The sequence below is a fragment of the Pollicipes pollicipes genome, unplaced genomic scaffold (assembly GCF_011947565.3).
Source record: "Pollicipes pollicipes isolate AB1234 unplaced genomic scaffold, Ppol_2.1 Scaffold_6052;HRSCAF=7182_pilon_pilon_pilon, whole genome shotgun sequence".
In the NCBI taxonomy this organism is placed as follows: Eukaryota; Metazoa; Arthropoda; class Thecostraca; order Pollicipedomorpha; family Pollicipedidae; genus Pollicipes; species Pollicipes pollicipes.
This window is the reverse complement of record NW_023596805.1, coordinates 24,771,801-24,789,330: the sequence shown is the minus strand read 5'-3', so window position 1 is coordinate 24,789,330 and position 17,530 is coordinate 24,771,801. Positions and strand designations below refer to the sequence as shown.

At 57.9% G+C, this 17,530-nt stretch overlaps 1 protein-coding gene across 1 annotated transcript in view; it reads right to left on the bottom strand.

Moving 5' to 3' along the window:
- Positions 1 to 2,605: 2,605 nt before the first annotated feature.
- Positions 2,606 to 17,530, bottom strand: part of LOC119104385 (serine/threonine-protein kinase ATR) — a 48,115-nt gene continuing 33,190 nt past the window's right edge. The window contains exons 8-22 of the mRNA XM_037228081.1: positions 16,483 to 16,613; positions 15,651 to 15,835; positions 14,162 to 14,289; positions 13,538 to 13,661; positions 11,624 to 11,754; positions 10,505 to 10,683; positions 9,468 to 9,636; positions 8,624 to 8,722; positions 7,879 to 8,033; positions 7,237 to 7,411; positions 6,198 to 6,409; positions 5,170 to 5,323; positions 3,750 to 3,836; positions 3,289 to 3,444; positions 2,606 to 2,910 (exon numbers count right to left, since the gene is read on the bottom strand). Coding sequence (XP_037083976.1) covers positions 2,737 to 2,910; positions 3,289 to 3,444; positions 3,750 to 3,836; positions 5,170 to 5,323; positions 6,198 to 6,409; positions 7,237 to 7,411; positions 7,879 to 8,033; positions 8,624 to 8,722; positions 9,468 to 9,636; positions 10,505 to 10,683; positions 11,624 to 11,754; positions 13,538 to 13,661; positions 14,162 to 14,289; positions 15,651 to 15,835; positions 16,483 to 16,613 — 2,259 coding nt within the window. The 3' untranslated portion in view covers positions 2,606 to 2,736. The remainder of the gene's footprint in view (positions 2,911 to 3,288; positions 3,445 to 3,749; positions 3,837 to 5,169; positions 5,324 to 6,197; positions 6,410 to 7,236; positions 7,412 to 7,878; positions 8,034 to 8,623; positions 8,723 to 9,467; positions 9,637 to 10,504; positions 10,684 to 11,623; positions 11,755 to 13,537; positions 13,662 to 14,161; positions 14,290 to 15,650; positions 15,836 to 16,482; positions 16,614 to 17,530) is intronic.

Below are 17,530 nucleotides of genomic sequence, written 5' to 3'. Positions count from 1 at the left end.
GTTCACCCGTTTTCCCCTGGGTTGGAATGAACTCATCCCATGCCGCCGCAGCGCTGTTGCATCGACATCTGGCCCCAGTTTCCACATGTTCTTCAGGCCTTTCATCGAGATAGTACAATGTTATAGTGCAATGCTCAGTGAGAAAACACCTGATGGATCAGCTCGCATGCGAATAGCAGACAACTTACACACCACAACTTTTGTCGAACTGTTCGTTGGTACTGAAAGTCGTGTAGCTGAGATCGGGGGCTGTGACTATTCTGACTCCCAGATAGGTTGACGGCCGTTCGAGGCAGCTTAAACTGGATAGGCTGTCATGGGTCAAGCAAGGCTTGCCCCACCTGCGGTTTTATTCGTAAGCAAGCGCTCCCGTAGCGCGATAGGCTCCATCTCTCTTTCAGAGATCGTGATCTTTTTCACAGGAAATAAGATGCATCACATTGCTACGCTGTGAGGAGACTGACTTTGACCACCTGTGCTTCAGGGACCGAAGCTGATCCGGCTGCAGGCCCCAGCCCGTCCCCCAGACCACAAACCATCGCTGCGGCCACCTCCGCCTGCGCGCGCCCCTGGCTGAGAGCGCTGGCCGCGGTCGAAGCCGAGGCGCCGCCACCGAAGAAGAAGCGGCGCGCGCCGGCCAGCGAGGCGGTATGGCGTCGGCGCCGGGAGGGCGCCAACTGCCGCGAGCGGCGACGCATGCAGCGGCTCAACGAGGCGTTCGACCTGCTGCGGCACCACCTGCCGCAGGGCAGCGAGTCGCAGCTCTCCAAGCACGAGACGCTCCAGATGGCCATGGAGTACATATCGGCCCTGCAGCTGCAGCTGTGCTGATGGCGCGGACCAGATGGGAAGCTATGCAGCGGTGGTCAGCAAGTACAAACCCGTATCTGTGAGCGCCAGGGCCGCGTGAGCCCGTGAAGTCAGTGAGGTTCGTTGGTGACGTTTTCACGCGAAGTACATTTGGTGCTGTGCAGAGCTGAGCAATGACATTAAGCAATGTTGAACGAGGGGTTGTGAAATAATGCGGGAAGTAATCTCCCGCAACGCTCATTGTTCATGTGCTATGACTGGGCGAATGTTTGACAGTGGTTGTGTTGTGACGCATGGTGGCTCGGACCCAGGTGGAGCTGTTCATCTTCTTTGGACATCTCTTTGACGTCCATGCTTCACTTGTGCGCCATGGCCTGCCGCGGTTGGTGAAAATCGCCGGCGCGCCGGGAGCGTTTCCATTCGCCGTATACATGTCTCAGGAAAACAACTTTCTACCGCCATCTGTACCTCGAGCCAAACCTGAAGAGGGGGGGGGGGAGGGGGGGGGGGCGACGTCGGATGACGATCCCCTCGATGGGATGGCACAGAGGACTTCCTGTTTCAAGAAGTTCAAACCACGATCAAACTCACCTCGCGCTCCCCACACGTTATCGAAACCGTCCATAGTTTGCTTTTGCGCTTGTCTTCGCCAGTTTATCACCCGGTACTAGTTAACTACGTGTAGACCACAACTGGTTACCGCCACAGCTGCAGCGGCGCTTACCGGTATGGATTTGGATACCGCCTGCTTACAAGTATGACTGCCTGCATCCTCTCTTTGATGCGAATTCTCCGAAGCCCTTACAAGCGTTGCAACATGGTGCGCTCACACCGGTAGCAGCCGCCGTAGGAGAAGCTCCGATTTCGACGCAATCTTTGACACGGGCGGATATTCCAGCATCTGCATAGTTCAACGTGGGGGCATTGCACGACCCCAGGAGGGATGTCACGAGCACGTGACATTTGCAAGGACCGCACTACCAACAATGCACCTGTCCTCGCTGTGTGATGTCTATCTTTACATAGCACGCGCTGCAAAACATCCAATGGGATTAGTGCTTGTATGAGGTCTGTCACGTAGGTGGTGCATATAACTGAACTCATCTAGGTGGCGATGAATCCAAGAAATCCTGGACCCCAAACAGCGTTGGTCAGTAGGCCTCGGGAAGACCTCGTGTTGCAGGGTAACATGCAAAGGGCCAAATGCCGGTCGAAGTTGTATTCGGCGAAAATGCGTCTTTCGACACGCGTCCATTAGCACCCACTGGACAAGAGCGCACCAGACGACCCACACACGCGGCAAAACAAATCTCCCACTGAACCAAAAAAGAACCTTCCAAATCCCAACCAGCTATCCAACATGGCTCAGAAAACGCAGCGAAGGCAACAGCAGACACCAGCACGAACGGTGTGCATAAATAACGCGTTCTCCTTCTCACGTCAGTATCGACTAATGCGTCGGTAGGATAACGCAACAGCCACAATAACAAGGATCGCAGAAACCAACCGACGATCCGCGGAGTATCGACGGTGTCTAAACGGCTCAGCTTTCCCGGCAACTATACATCCCCTGCACAAAACAAGGACACCACGAACACGCACATTGACAAGCTGAAGATCACAGGCGCCAAAAACCCGACGACGTTGCCGTCCAAAGGTGCCCACTCAGCCGACACGTTCTCGGATTCAGAACTGCAGTCGACCGAGAAGCGGCCGGCGCAGACCAGCCGGCGGCCCGGTCAGGGAGCGCGGGCCCGGTCTGGGAGCGCGGGCCCGGTCTGGGAGCGCGGGCCCGGTCTGGGAGCGCGGCCCGCTCCGAGAGCGTGGGCCCGGTCTGGGAGCGCGGGCCCCGTCTGGGAGCGTGGGCCCGGTCTGGGAGCGCGGGCCCCGTCTGGGAGCGCGGGCCCGGTCCGAGAGCGAGAGCGTTCAGAAGTGAGCCGCCCAGCCGATGTACATCTGACAGAGGTTGTCGACGCTGGTGGCCTCCTCGATCAGGTAGTTGACCTGACCCGCCACCGACAGCGGGATCGGCACCGGCTTCAGCTTCGAGCGCACCTGCCCCCGCAGCCGCTGCTCGATGTCTCCCACGTGCGCTTGAGCCTGCCGCCAGAGGCGCCACCAGTCAGTGCGCATACGACGCCGCTCGGTAGCGTAAACATGGGGCTACCGGCCGCACGGAGTTAGGCTACGGAGTTTAGTAATCACACTCCGGTCACTGTATGGCACGGTCACAGGCATACAATGACCATATGTCATGATCACGGGTCACCAACCACATGCACGGTGACTGTCTTCGTGGTGCAAGTAAGATGGGACTATGAAACATACCTAGGCTCGGTTACAAATGCGCTTTCAGTGATACGGTCGCATGAACTGAGAACTTTCCATCAACAGTCACCGGGGCCTACGACGCATTCTCTAATGAAACGAACAAACGGCGCGGCATCGGGGGCCTCCGCCCGCTGGCCAAAAAAGGACCTTTTCGTTGACGATCTCGCCGACGTCCCTGGTCTTGCGCTCCTGTTTGCTCCACTCCACCAGGGGGTCGTGCACGAACGGGCGCAGCACGCACATCAGCGCGTCCTGCTGCTGGCGCATCACGGACATGGTGACCTCGCAGGCCGTCCGGTACACCTGGCAACGCACCAACGCACGGTCAGAACTACAGCTAGCGACACACCACGGCACAGTCAGAACTACAGCTGGCAACACGCCGCGGCACGGTCAGAACTACAGCTAGCATAGTCCAGATATCAAAGCCTAGCCCGGTAAACTCGAAAGGTTACAGACGCCAGCTCTAGTACGTTGTTTTTTTTATAGAACTGTGAGCTAGCTAACCGTCAGTACACCGTGCCACACTTCCCACGCACTGCCAGCCTGGTCTGAACCCTGTAAGCCACGTCAGAGCGCGGTCGGCGCCCCTCCCCTCACACGCTCACCCCCTCGACACCCGTCGGTCCGAGAGCGTCCACCATGTTGTGGGTCAGGCGGAACGGCACCCGCTCCGGCCAGTCAAACAGCTCCCCCTGGGCACAGAGAAAGAAAAAGGGTCATATGGGGGAGAGCAGTCACACAGGGGGAAGTCACATGGGAGAGTGTGGTCACACAGGGGGAAGTCACATGGGGGAGAGTGATCACACAGAGGGGAGTCACGCGCGAAAGAGGGAGTCACATGGGGGAGGGGAGTGGTCACGTAGGGAGGGGTTACATGGGGAGAGATCACATGGGGGAGAAGGGTCACACAGCAGATGGTCATAGGGGGAGAGGGGTCCACAAGGGGAGAGGGGTCACACAAGGGGATAGCTGTCACACAAGGGGAGAGGGGTCACCAAGGGGAGAGGGTCACACAAGGGGAGAGGGTCACACAGGGGGAAGGGGGTCACACAGGGGGAGAGGGGTCACACAGGGGAGAGGGGGAGGGTCACACAGGGGAGAGGGGTCACACAAGGGAGGAGGGGTCACACAAGGGGAGAGGGGGTCACACAGGGGGAGAGGGGTCACACAGGGGGAGAGGGGTCACACAGGGGGAGAGGGGTCACACAAGGGGAGAGGGGTCACACAGGGGAGAAGGGTCACACAAGAGGGAGAGCAGTCACACAGGGGAAGAGGGGTCACAGAGCAGTGGGGTCACACAGGAGGGGGATCACATGAGGGGACAGGGGTCACACAAGAGTGGGGTCACACAGGAATAGGGTCACACAGGAGTGGGGGCACACAGGGGGAGAGGAGTCATAGATGGGGAGAGGGGGTCACACAAGAGTGAGGTCACATAGGTGTGGGGTCATACAGGAGAGGGGTCACAAAGGAGGGTCACACAGGGGGAAGGGGAAGACACAGGAGGAGTCACACATGCGAGAAGGGTCACTCAGGAGTAAGATCACACAGGACAGTGTCACACAAGGGGAGAGGGGTTATACTGGAGAGGACCACATAAGGGGAGAAGGGTCGCACAGGAGTAGGGTAACACAGGACATGGTCACACAGCGGGGGAGGTGTCATGCAGCAGGAGAGGGGTCACACAGCGGGGGACGGGTTACTCAACGGGAGAAAGGTCACACAGCGGGAGAGGGGTCACATAGGAGCTGGGTCACACTGGTGGGGGTTACACAGCGGGAGAGGGGTCACACTGATCACGTACCGCACCTAGCGCCGACCTAAGCGGCGGCCCTAGTTAAAAATACAGACCATACTTGGGACATTTATGACATAATCAAACAGTACAGGTAAGTCCCTGCTCTCACGCCTGTGATCTCGCCCGAAACTAGTCCTATCTCCACCAGCCATCTTTACTGCAAAGCTGCCTGACCTCTCCACCACGGACGCCCTGTTACACAGCCCGCCGACCTCCAACACGCTGACCTTGTTGAAGAGGCAGTTGAAGTCCACGTGGACGCAGTCGCCGCTGGAGGAGTCCAGCAGTATGTTCTCGCCGTGGCGGTCGCCCAGACCCAGGATGTAGCCGATCATGGACATCACAGCGGCCGTCCGGGCGTAGTTGAGACGGGCCGCGTACCTGACGAGAGAGCAGTACCGTGTCAGACCGTCTGGTGACGTGTCAGGCGGTCTGGTGACGTGTCAGGCGGCCTGGTGACGTGTCAGACAGTCTGGTGACGTGTCAGGCGGCCTGGTGACGTGTCAGACGGTCTGGTGACGTGTCACAAGGTCTGGTGACGTGTCAGGCGGCCTGGTGACGTGTCAGGCGGCCTGGTGACGTGTCAGACGGTCTGGTGACGTGTCAGGCGGCCTGGTGACGTGCCAGGCGGCCTGGTGACGTGTCAGACAGTCTAATGACGTGTCACAAGGTCTGGTGACGTGTCAGGCGGCCTGGTGACGTGTCAGACGGTCTGGTGACGTGTCAGACGGTCTGGTGACGTGTCACAGTCTGCTAACGCATCAGGCGGTCTAATGCTGTGTCACACGGTATGGTGATGTGTCAGACGGTCTGATGACATGCCAAACAGTCTGGTGATGCGTCAGACGGTCTGGTGACATGTCAAACAGTCTAGTAATGTGCCAAACGGTCTCGTGACGTATAGGCGGTCCGGTGATGTATCAGCCGGTCTGGTGACGTGTCAAACAGTCTGATGATGTGTTAGGCATTACGTGACAATCACCGTGGCACGCTTCGGTCGTGCGTTGGACATTTCCGTGGCGCGGTATACCGTAGTGTCGTATGCAGGACGACAAATGCTAGTGGAGAAGTATGGTGCTGCTTATTTGCAAAGTCAGACGACAGAAAGCTGAGACACACAACTGAGCACGACAGCAGAGTGATGTTGACGAGCGAGTTAGATCAATGAGATGGCACACCCATATGACGGACGGCCGAGTCAGGCAATCCCAAAGCGGCGCAGCACACCAGGCAACAGACGACGGTGTGCCCTCACCAGGCTTGCGGGTCAGGGAAGGTGGCCCGGAGCCAGCCGCCCAGCACGGCTGGGTGTCGCGGCAGCAACTTCTCCGTAAAGATCGCCCGCTTCCTCTCCAGCGAGTCGTCCAGCTGCGCCGCAGTCTGCTTCAGCTCGGCGTTGGTCATCATACCGCCCCGCTGCCGGTACTGGCTCAGCAGCACCTGGCGCATACCGCTCAGGTTCGGCACCTGTCGCCGGCGGTCAGAGGTCAGCAGGTGTCATCAAAGGTCGGTAAGGAGCATCAGAGGTAAGCAGGTGTCATCATGGGTCAGCAGCGGCCATCATAGTTCAGCAGGGGTCATCAAAGGTCAGTACGGGTAATCAGAGGTCAGCGGGGGCCATCAGAGTTCAGCAGGAGTAACCAGAGGACAGCAGGGGTCATCAGAGGTCAGCACAAGGTCACTTGGCGGTCAAATATGGTCGGCGGGGTTCCAGGACAAACAGGCTTATTGAGCCTGTGACGTTGTCCGTGGCTACGCCTGCCGACAGGAGATAACAGAGGACGGCGTCCAATGACAGGGTTCTTGGGAGGTCATCAGGGGTCAGCAAGGGTTAGCGGACGTTCGCCGGAGTAGTTCAGACCCTGGGCGCTAGCTCACGGGGTGCGTGCTCGATGTGTCACGCACGGCGCTTTCACCAGGACTGACAATGTGATAATCGTATTGTGATGTCTTTAAGGCGGCGATTACAGCTAAACACTCAACACTGGGTAGAGTGGGTCATGTATCAAACCGCCTACCGCGGGCTACCTCGCCCGCGGTGCGCCCAGCAGCGAATCAAACTCCAAATTGACTGTCTACCGGTTGCCGCATCGCATCACTTCGGCAGCACAACAGCCAGCCGTAGGCGATGTCAAACAGCCTCCACGGCCGTGCTATGTCGCAGTTCATGCTCCGCAAACGAGGTAACAGCGTATTACACGCTACCGCGATGTCACAGTGTGTACGCACCAGACACAGCGGGCCACACTCATCCTCAAGCATCACTTAATCTCCATGTCAGAGCGCGTACACACCCACTGCAGCAGTCCGCACTCGTCGTTGAGCGGGATGACGGTGTAGGTGCGGATCCGCAGACTCCGCTCGCGCGCCTCGCCGTGCCGTGTCAGGTGCCGGTTCACCAGCGTGTTGAACTCCATCAGACGCGAGTCCTTGCGCAGGTCGTCCTTGGGCTTGGCCATCATCGTGTACCTGACAACGCCGGTTTGAATCCCAGTCGAGGAGTTTTTGAGCAAGTGGGTGATGTTAAAACGTTCGTGCAGGCATGGGGGTTCATGAGTGGGGATTTCTCCCATGATCCGGGTAAAAGGCCAGGTGTCGTTAAGATTTGAACTCGATACATATAGGAACGTGGCACTGATTGGTACTCAAAAACTGCGGCGTACTATGCACAAGCCCACCTTAACTAACATGCTACAATATGACAGCCAATATTGGTGACCAGAACTCGGTGCGCCACGAACAGCGCGCAAAACGAGGCGACAAAAGGTGGGATGACCCGCACCAAGAAGTCTCCCACGCCAACGGGCACCGACTGCCAACGTCATTTATAATACAGAGCAGACCAACGCAACACTTGTTCTGAGTGTAGATCTGCGCTGCTACTCGGCCCGAACGGCTGACAAATCAAAACCGGCAGGAACACGGTCATCACCCACTTCTTGCCATCGGTGCCGCGGATGGTGATCTTCTTCGGCCTGACCAGGGAGGGCATCACCTCCAGCTCGTCCTCAAAGCTGGCGATGCACACCTGCTCCTCCGGAAACGGCCGGAAGCCGAAGCCGTGCTGCGCCGCCGTCTCTGGCAGAGTCACCTGGCGGACGCACGGACTAGCTGAGCTTACCGGACTCGCCGCAGCGCGCCGGGGAATTGACGCAAGCAAGGGTGATAAGGCTTTCGCAGTGCCAATGACATGTGTTGTTGAATTTTTGTGTGTCATAGTGAGTCAATTCATATCAGTCTGATGTTATAGGAACTGCCAATCCCAGATCAGCCTTTCGAATCGCGAAGTGGAGGACCGAAATGATGCTTAAAGGGAGTGTTCCACGTTTGTATGGGGTTTTGAGCTGAAACAGCCATCCTGAAGATCATTCGGTGTAGTTCACAGGCCTATCCTTCTTACGACATCAACCCACGTGGTTTCTAAGTAAACGTCAGAAGATGTGCAGGCTTTTTTGGGGAGCCTGTTCCAAGGTCACCCAGGCACCATAACGCCATAATGTCATTCAAACCCGCCATTCCATAAGCCATGCGGCGATCAAAAGCCAACAATATAGTTGTTGAGTCGATCATATCTGGCGTCCGCGAACACGATTTCTAGACATAACGGTCGTCAATTTGTTCTCAATCAATGCTATGCTGGGGACGATGACGTCATCATTCGATCGTGCGGCGACGTCTCACCGTCATCTGCTGCTGTAGCGGCACCAGAATCTGAGAGAATCCCGCCGACACCAGACGGCGGATGCTCGGGAAGAACGAGGCCAGGCTGACCTTGCTCGTCTACCGGTCAGAGGTCGCGGCATATGCGTCAGAGGGCCGGGGTACAGGTCACGGGTTACAGGTGAAAGGTTACGTTGTCACGGGTTACAGGTGAAAGGTCACGGTGCACATGCCGAGGTCACGGAGTGTATGTCAAAGGTCACGGGCGCATGGTAAAGGTCACGGGATACGGGACAGAGACCATGTGGTTGATATTTCAGCAGTCAGAGGTCAGAGTTGGATATCACGGGGCCATGTCAGGGGTCAAGGTCACAGACAGCAATACAGAATATCGGTACAAGTACAAACGACATTCAACCACCTTTGGCATGCATACCTACCTCAGCATCACCCCGGCCTCGCAGGTCACGTGGCACAGGTCAAAGGAAAAGGGGTGAAGATCACGCGTACATGACGCAGTTAAACGGTGCATATTACGTTCAGTCCTTGGCTTCTAATGCTACCGTTCTGCTGGCCACGTTAAACCTGCCAATCTCTGCCCTGGCCCAGATCTTCTCACATGCGACACGCAACGGCACCAGCGCGCGTGCACTTCACCAGTATACGACACACCAGAATTTGTGCAGATAAAGCAGCCGGCAAGCCAAACACGGCTTCTCTCTAGACTCCCGCCTACTGCCCACACGTTTCCATTCCGCGTGTTATCGATCCAAAAGCCCACCCACCGTCCGCTAAATACACCGATCACCCAACGAACCCACCCATAGCCCAACAAATCCACCCACCGTCCGCCAAATCCACCCACCTTTTTCTCGACGGGCTTGTTCGACAGGTCGATCAGCTTATCGGCCAGCTTGGTGGCGTCAGAGATGAACTGGCCCAGCGAGGGCTTCTTGGCTTTGGCTCGCGAGAACACGTCCTGACACCGCTCCACGCGCATGGGGTAGGACGAGCGGGACACGGCCAGCATGTACCTGCGGCGGCGGACACACGGAGGCCGTGGGTTCGATCCCCGACGACGGCGCATTTACGGAGGACGGAAGTTGTGCGGCTGGAGGCGGACAGCAAGGTGGGTGTTTCGAACGTTTGGATGGTGGGTGACGAACACCTGTGTCACGTGGCATTGGGCAGGTGTGTTATCGTGGAAACTGCATAGCCTCTGCAAACGACCAACGTGGCGAAAGCAATGGCCGGTGAACGAAGTGTCCGACTACATTGTAACTGGACTGCGGAAGATGTTTTAGGCATTAGACCATTCCAAAATCTAACAGTGACACTATTCATGCATGTATACACATTCGTGCAGCTCGCAAACCTCGGTATGTTCGCAAGCCCTAAAATCTGGACTGACATCTATTTGCTTCCAATTCTTTCTCTAGGCTTAACACATTTGGGCGGGGGGGGGGGGGGAACTTATCGAGTCCTTTTTGAAATATGAAGTTGATTGAAGGATGACCTTCAGTATGCTACTTTGATATCGCCAATGCTATTAATGACACCATGTCAACTGATAACAACAAACGACACTCGAAACACTAGGGATGCTGGCAAACAAACAACATATGTTTTAAGACTTGCAGACACCGGAGATCCTTCCCGTTGAGGCTTTAAAATATTATACCTGGAGAACCTGGAACACGCACCGCATCTTCCAACTTTTTACATCTGTTTGCCTTCCGCATTTAAAGTGCGCTGAAAACTATTCACTGTAACAATAAATTGTTACAATCGGCATAGAGAGTGCTCATCTTTCCCAGGCCCCACAACACGCTTGAGGTACAGCCTTCAAGAGACCGGTGTCGCTCGCCCGGGGACGCCGCGTCCCTGCGCAGGCGCACGTACCACATGCACTGTTTGGGGTAGGTGGCGAGCAGCGCGGCCAGGATGTCGCGGATCTGGGCGTACACCTGCGGCCGGCCGTGGCAGATGCGGGAGATGATCTGGGGCAACGAAGTGAGGAAGCAGTAGAGCGGCAGCGCTTCCAGGAGCTGTCCCACGCGGCGACACATCAGCTCCACGCTCTGCCGGCACACGCGACCCGGGAGGTGTCAGGGGGGAGGGCGGTCTCCACAGCTGTCCCACGCGGTGACACATCAGCTCCACGCTCTGCCGGCACACGCGACCCGGGAGGCGTCAGGGGGGGGGGGGGTCTCCACAGCTGTCCCACGCGGTGACACATCAGCTCCACGCTCTGCCGGCACAGGCGGCCCGGGAGGTGTCAGGGGGGGGGGGGGGGCGGTCTCCACAGCTGTCTCACGCTCACGTCAGCTCCGCACACACGAGATATCAGCTGGTCAGAAGTACATCAGCTGGACAGATATCAGCTAGTCAGACCTATTTCAACTGGTCGGAGATATATCAGCTAAGAGATCAGCTGGTCAGAGGTCTATCAATTGCGGCGGCAGAATGTGGTGGCATTAGATTGCAGAACTGGTGAATCATGAGTTAAGGACAACAGAAAAACGTTTTTAAATTGTCAAAAGGATTGCACACAGTCCATGTGTGCAATGCATTATGATATCCCAACCAGGGGAGTGTACGGCACCCTGCACCGTAATCCGCCACGATACGCCTGACGAGACGCCACAATTGGAAATGCTACCCCCTTCATGCTCCATTTTCAAATAATAGTGATGTCGCGAATCACGGGGCGCGAGCTCCGCGCCTCATGATACGTTGCAAGGTCCGCTCTTTGCTGGATGGGTGATTCGAGAGGAGATATATCACAAGTTTGCAGAAGCAGTTTGACGTGTAAGTCAAACTGCGCCCCTGCAGGGGGGGGGGGGGGTACACTCATTGGTTGCAGTCGGAAACTAGCTATCGATAATTTACATTATCTCTAAACTCTCATCACATCACCACAGCCTCTGTGCGTCCACTGGTTCTGACCTTAGCCCTCCGGGCGGCGGCGGACGGCCACGGTTTGGCGTCCTTCCTCTGGGCGAGGGTGTTAGTTCTCACCTTGGCCACCAGGGCGGCGTCAGCGGGTCGCTGTTTGCTGCCGCTCTCCTGGGCGCCGTAGTCGAGCCAGATGCTGAGAAGTCGCGGCATCGACTCGTACACATGTTGACAGCCGTACTGCAAGGACTTGCCTGTCGGGTGACATGCCACTGTCATTTCAGACGCCTCAGGGGGTTGGGTCATATCCCTCCCAGGTCAGGTCAGATGCCTCAGAGGTCAGGTCAGATGCCTCAGAAGTCGGGTCGCAGGCCTCAGAGGTCAGGTCACATGTCTCAGATGTCAGGTCACATGCATCAAGGGTCGGGTCAGATGCTTCAGAGGTCAGGTCAGATACCTCAGAAACCAGGTCCGATGCCTTACAGGTCAGACCAGATGGCTCAAGGCCGGGTCAGATGCCTCAAAAGCCAAATCAGATACCTCACAGATCAGGTCAGATGCCCCAGAGGTCAGATCAGATCAGGTGCTTGAGGTCAGGTCAGGGGTCGGAGAGCACACCACTACATCCCACGGGTCAGCAGCACAGCTCACGGGTCACGGCCTGTCCAAAGGTCACATACAGGCAAACACACAAGTCAGAGGTCACATTGCCACTCAGCTCATCACCCTCACATGCTTCACACCAGGCACAAACAGAACAGACAGGCAAAATAGCGATCAAAATGATACGGGCTCTGGACTATTCCGCGGACCGTCGCGACGGGAAACAACAATCACCGATCGGTATCGATGATCGGCGACCACTGATTGATCGGCGCCGGTAGCAATGCACGCCGTGCTGGCCCAACTTATGACGTCACATCACGGCACAGAGCTGCGTCCGTTGCTATTGTCACAGTCGCCGGGGGAGCCCGACCGACCGGCCGCAGGATACCGAGGTGGGAATCAGACTGTAATGTCTCGACGCAAGTCCGGACACAAACGCTCCACGATAAACGGAGATTAGTAACTCTGCGGCGTCGTTCATCCTGAACACACGGCACAAACAAGTCAGATGGTCTCACCGCCACAGGTCGCCGACACACAGAACAAACGGCCAGGTGTGGCCACGGGTCCCAGGGGTCAGAGGGTCACAGCGGTGTGCCGGAGGGCGCCTGCACACGGCCGGACGAGCCGCGCCAGCCGTCTGGTGACCTGTACCGAGGGCGTGCACCACCCGGCCGGCCCGTACCGAGGGCGTGCACCACCCGGCCGTCCCGTACCGAGGGCGTGCACCACCCGGCCGGCCCGTACCGAGGGCGTGCACCGCCCAGCCTGCCCGTACCGAGGGCGTGCACCACCCGGCCGGCCCGTACCGAGGGCGTGCACCACCCGGCCTGCGCGTACCGAGGGCGTGCACCACCCGGCCGTCCCGTACCGAGGGTGTGTACCACCCGGCCGGCCCGTACCGGGGGCGTGCACCACCCGGCCGTCCCGTACCGAGGGCGTGCACCACCCGGCCGTCCCGTACCGAGGGCGTGCACCACCCGGCCGGCCCGTACCGAGGGCGTGCACCGCCCAGCCTGCCCGTACCGAGGGCGTGCACCACCCGGCCGGCCCGTACCGAGGGCGTGCAACCACCCCGGCCTGCGCGTACCGAGGGCGTGCACCACCCGGCCGTCCCGTACCGAGGGTGTGTACCACCCGGCCGGCCCGTACCGGGGGCGTGCACCACCCGGCCGTCCCGTACCGAGGGCGTGCACCACCCGGCCGGCCCGTACCGAGGGCGTGCACCACCCGGCCGTCCCGTACCGAGGGCGTGCACCACCCGGCCGGCCCGTACCGAGGGCGTGCACTACCCAGCCGGCCCGTACCGAGGGCGTGCATCACCCGGCCGGCCCGTACCGAAGGCGTGCACCATCCCGCCGGCCCGTTCCGACGGTGTGCACCACCCGGCCGTCCCGTACAGAGGGCGTGCACCATCCCGCCGGCCCGTACCGAGGGCGTGCACCACCCGGGCGCCCAGCTGGTTCGAGTCCCGCTCGCCGGCCAGTCGCGCCGCCAGCAGCCGGTCCAGGTACTTGGCCGTGTAGAAGTGGACGTCCTCCCAGTCCTTGCGGATCTGACACCGGAGAGAAACACGTGACGGTCACGTGGCGGCGACGAGGTCACGCTGCTGGGTCATATTGGCAGCGAGGTCACGGCGGGAGCGTCGTGGGGACGCACTGTAAGGTCAGTTTCACGTTTCTGCGCATCTTTTCGAGGCTCAGCTCGCTGGTGGTTAATATGTGTGACAAGGCACGCAGCCGATCCAGCCCGACGAAGTGCTACCCGCGATCCACGCGGGAAACAGGCCACCACATTCAGTACATGCGACGTTACTCAACGTTACAGCACGTGTTTCGCACTGCTTCTGTCCGCCGCTACCCGCAACACTCGAACACAAAACGGCAACGCCTCAGACCACCGTTGGGTTGCCGATTGATGACGACTGTCTTAAGTTGTGTTTGGGTTGTGGGGGGGGGGGGGGGGGACCATCAAAATCATAACGCACACAGGCCTTCCTTCCACACACACGGCGCCCGGTTTCCACCCCGGCACCGGCGTAGCGCGGGCTCCCACCTCGGTCGTCTCGACGAAGTGCTGGTTGATGACGTTGCTGTCCATGTTGGCCGACTCCTCGCAGTAGCGCGCCAGCAGCAGCTTGGCCTCCGCCAGAATCTGACGCTCCGACTCGGCCAAGCCGCCGCCTGTGACGTCACACGGACAGAGGAGTGACGTCACACGGGCAGGGCAGCGACGTCACACGGACAGGGGAGTGATGTCACACGGACAGAGGAGTGACGTCAGATGGTGGACCTCGGGTCGACTTGGTGGGCGAGGTATGATGAAGAAATATTACATATGAGCTGCTCTGCTCGGATTTGCTGTCACTGAGTTAACGTTTTCAATGAGTGCTTCACGTAATCAATACATTATCTATCGCATAAGGATCTGCCACGACCATCTTCATACGACCTCTGCTTTGCTCCGCCTTAGAAAGATAAAGCTCCATTCAATCCTTTCAATCACAATTATACTTGCATCACACCTGATCTCCTCATCAGTCAATGTATCGCTTACATCCGCCCATCGGGTATCATTCACCTGCGTCCTCACCCCTGCCTGGGCCCTCTCAGCAATATCTGGGCCCGTAGATCTACACGGAGCACTGGAAATTAGGCTGACGCACAGAGGAAACCAGTCACATTTAACAAAAGAAAGGAGTATGACTATGAAGATGCAGATGTCATTTAGTCAAAGAGTAGCGAACCATTTGGATGGGCGGACAAATGAAGTCATGGGAAAATCCTCTGTAGCAATATCTAAAAACCGCTTACACAAATTCTGCCGGTCTCAAGATCTCATTTCCAGCTAAATTCATGCAGTTCACGTGGTAAGATTAGTTTCGAGGATGTGTGCGAAACCTGACGTAGGCCAACAGCGATGTACTTTTGTCGCTCTTTGTCAGCCACATGTCTTTCTTTATGTCTTAACAATACCCTCGTCCTCTAACCGCCAACCCACACTTCTCACATCTGACCATCAAACTGGTTAGCCAGGCCACCGTCTCTGACCATCCCACTGGTCACCAGGGCACTCACCTCTGACCATCCCACTGGTCCCCAGGGCTCTCACCTCTGACCATCCCACTGGTCACCAGGGCTCTCACCTCTGACCATCCCACTGGTCACCAGGGCTCTCACCTCTGGCCATCCCACTGGTCACCAGGGCTCTCACCTCTGACCATCCCACTGGTCACCAGGGCTCTCACCTCTGACCATCCCACTGGTCACCAGGGCTCTCACCTCTGACCATCCCACTGGTCACCAGGGCTCTCACCTCTGACCATCCCACTGGTCACCAGGGCTCTCACCTCTGACCATCCCACTGGTCACCAGGGCTCTCACCTCTGACCATCCCACTGGTCACCAGGGCTCGACATATCTCGCCTTTGCCACAGCACTGTCACCTTTGATCTGCATCTCCACCTTTACCCCGTCGTTCTCGTCTGTGCTCTGACTCCCTCACCCCTGAATTGGTCGTCTCACCCCTGACCTGACCCCCTCACCTTTGATCTTGGTCGTCCAGTCGGGGAAGTGACTCTCGATGCCCTGGCGAAGCTCACGTATCGCACCGTCGCCCTCCCCTCGACGCCACAGTAGACTCGCCCGCTCTACGAACGCCTCCGGCAGGCAGCGCTCCAGTCGCTCCAGCTGCAGCAGGCAGTTGGACGCCCGCTGCAGCTGCCCCGCCCTGCGGTGATGTCATCAGACGTGGCGTCACACGGCGGATGGCGCGCGCTTCCGTCATTTCGAAGAGAGACACGAAACCGTGGAGCGGCTCGATGGGGTGAGAAGACGCCATAGCGGCAGGGTTGCGCGACGTCCAAACGCGACACTGGCAAGGTAAAACGAGACCGTTCGGCGCGTTAGAATGAGGCCTACACTCGGGGGTTGGGCGATTGGTTTTGAGGGGGAGCAAAACACATAAACCTCTGAATTGCTACCATCAAAGTGACGCCGCTAACCCAGGTCAGCAATACCAATCGGGTGAAATCTGGAGCCCAACACTTCTGCAGTAGGTACATTCGTAGACCGTGACGATTCCACAAACGAATCAGCTATAACGGTTCCAGTAACACGCCTGCAAGTAGTTGCGCAGGTAAAAATACAGCGAAAGGTACGGCAAAGACGATGCTAACATCATGCAAAATGCCTGCTGCATTTGCAAATGTCTAAGCGCCCATATGACAGAAGCACTAACCAAAAATGTCAGCACGTGTCACTAAGAAAGCCAAGGTTGGGAGCAAAATGACCATTGAAGTTGGCGCAACCAAAAACACCAATAAACAACAAAACGAAAGCCGAGATGTCACAGCGACAGCCCGGGGCGGGCCTTACTGGCGCGAGACCCGAGCGCTGCGGAGCCAGCAGCGGCCAATCTGAAGGTCGAGCACCTGCGCTGCCGGACTGCCGCGGGCCCGGAGGCGGTCCCTGGCCAGCGTCAGCACCGCCCGCCGAGCCGTCAGCACCTGAGCGCAGGTCAGGTCAGGCCAGGTCAGGTCAGGTTAGGTCAGGTCAGGTCAGGTCAGGCCGGTGCAGTGCGTGGTCAATGTCGGACCGGACGGCGTGAGAACTGAGGAGGCAAGGCAAGCGATGCCACACTGGTATCGTGTGTGGGAAACAGTGCAGTGGACACTGAGAGGCGAGGTCAAGTCAAGGTCAGGTACACTGTGACACGGGTGTCAATGACCGTGAACGTGGACAGATTCCGAACCTTAACGGTACCTGACACTTGGCCGCGAAACCATTGGAAGAGCGGTACCGATATCTTAAAGCCCCAGTTACATTAAATGAGGCGGATTGTGCTTGCCACTACCCTCCCGGAGATTGCTCGCTGTGATCCCGGTTAATCCGGCGCAACTCCCGCAGACTGAAGCCTCACTTCACTTAACTTCACTTCAGCCGGACACTTGTTCACACGGCCGTACCTCACAGCTCGTCCCAGAGACAAGCCGGACAACTCATTCCGGTCCATGCCAGTCCCGTACTCTAAGCCCCCACAGAACACGCACGAGCCATCCAGCACACACCTCCGACACACGTCAATGCCGGCACACTGCCCACACCACACGGTAAACACCCGTCACACATTTGTGACACATCAACGCGGTATACATGCATCAGTTACATGACGTATTAATGCGAGGCACCTTCCATCACTTTCATGACAGGTGACACACTGATGTACATCACGTGACATTTCAACGCCTGACACACGTCACCCACGATACAGCAACGCAGAACACGTGACACCCTTCAGACGAACGGACTACACCTCGCCCCTGGCCTCCCTGAAGACGCCCCTGGCCTCCCTGAAGACGCCCCCTGGTCTCCCTGAAGACGCCCCCTGGCCTCCCTGAACACGCCCCTGCTCCGCCTGGCCATG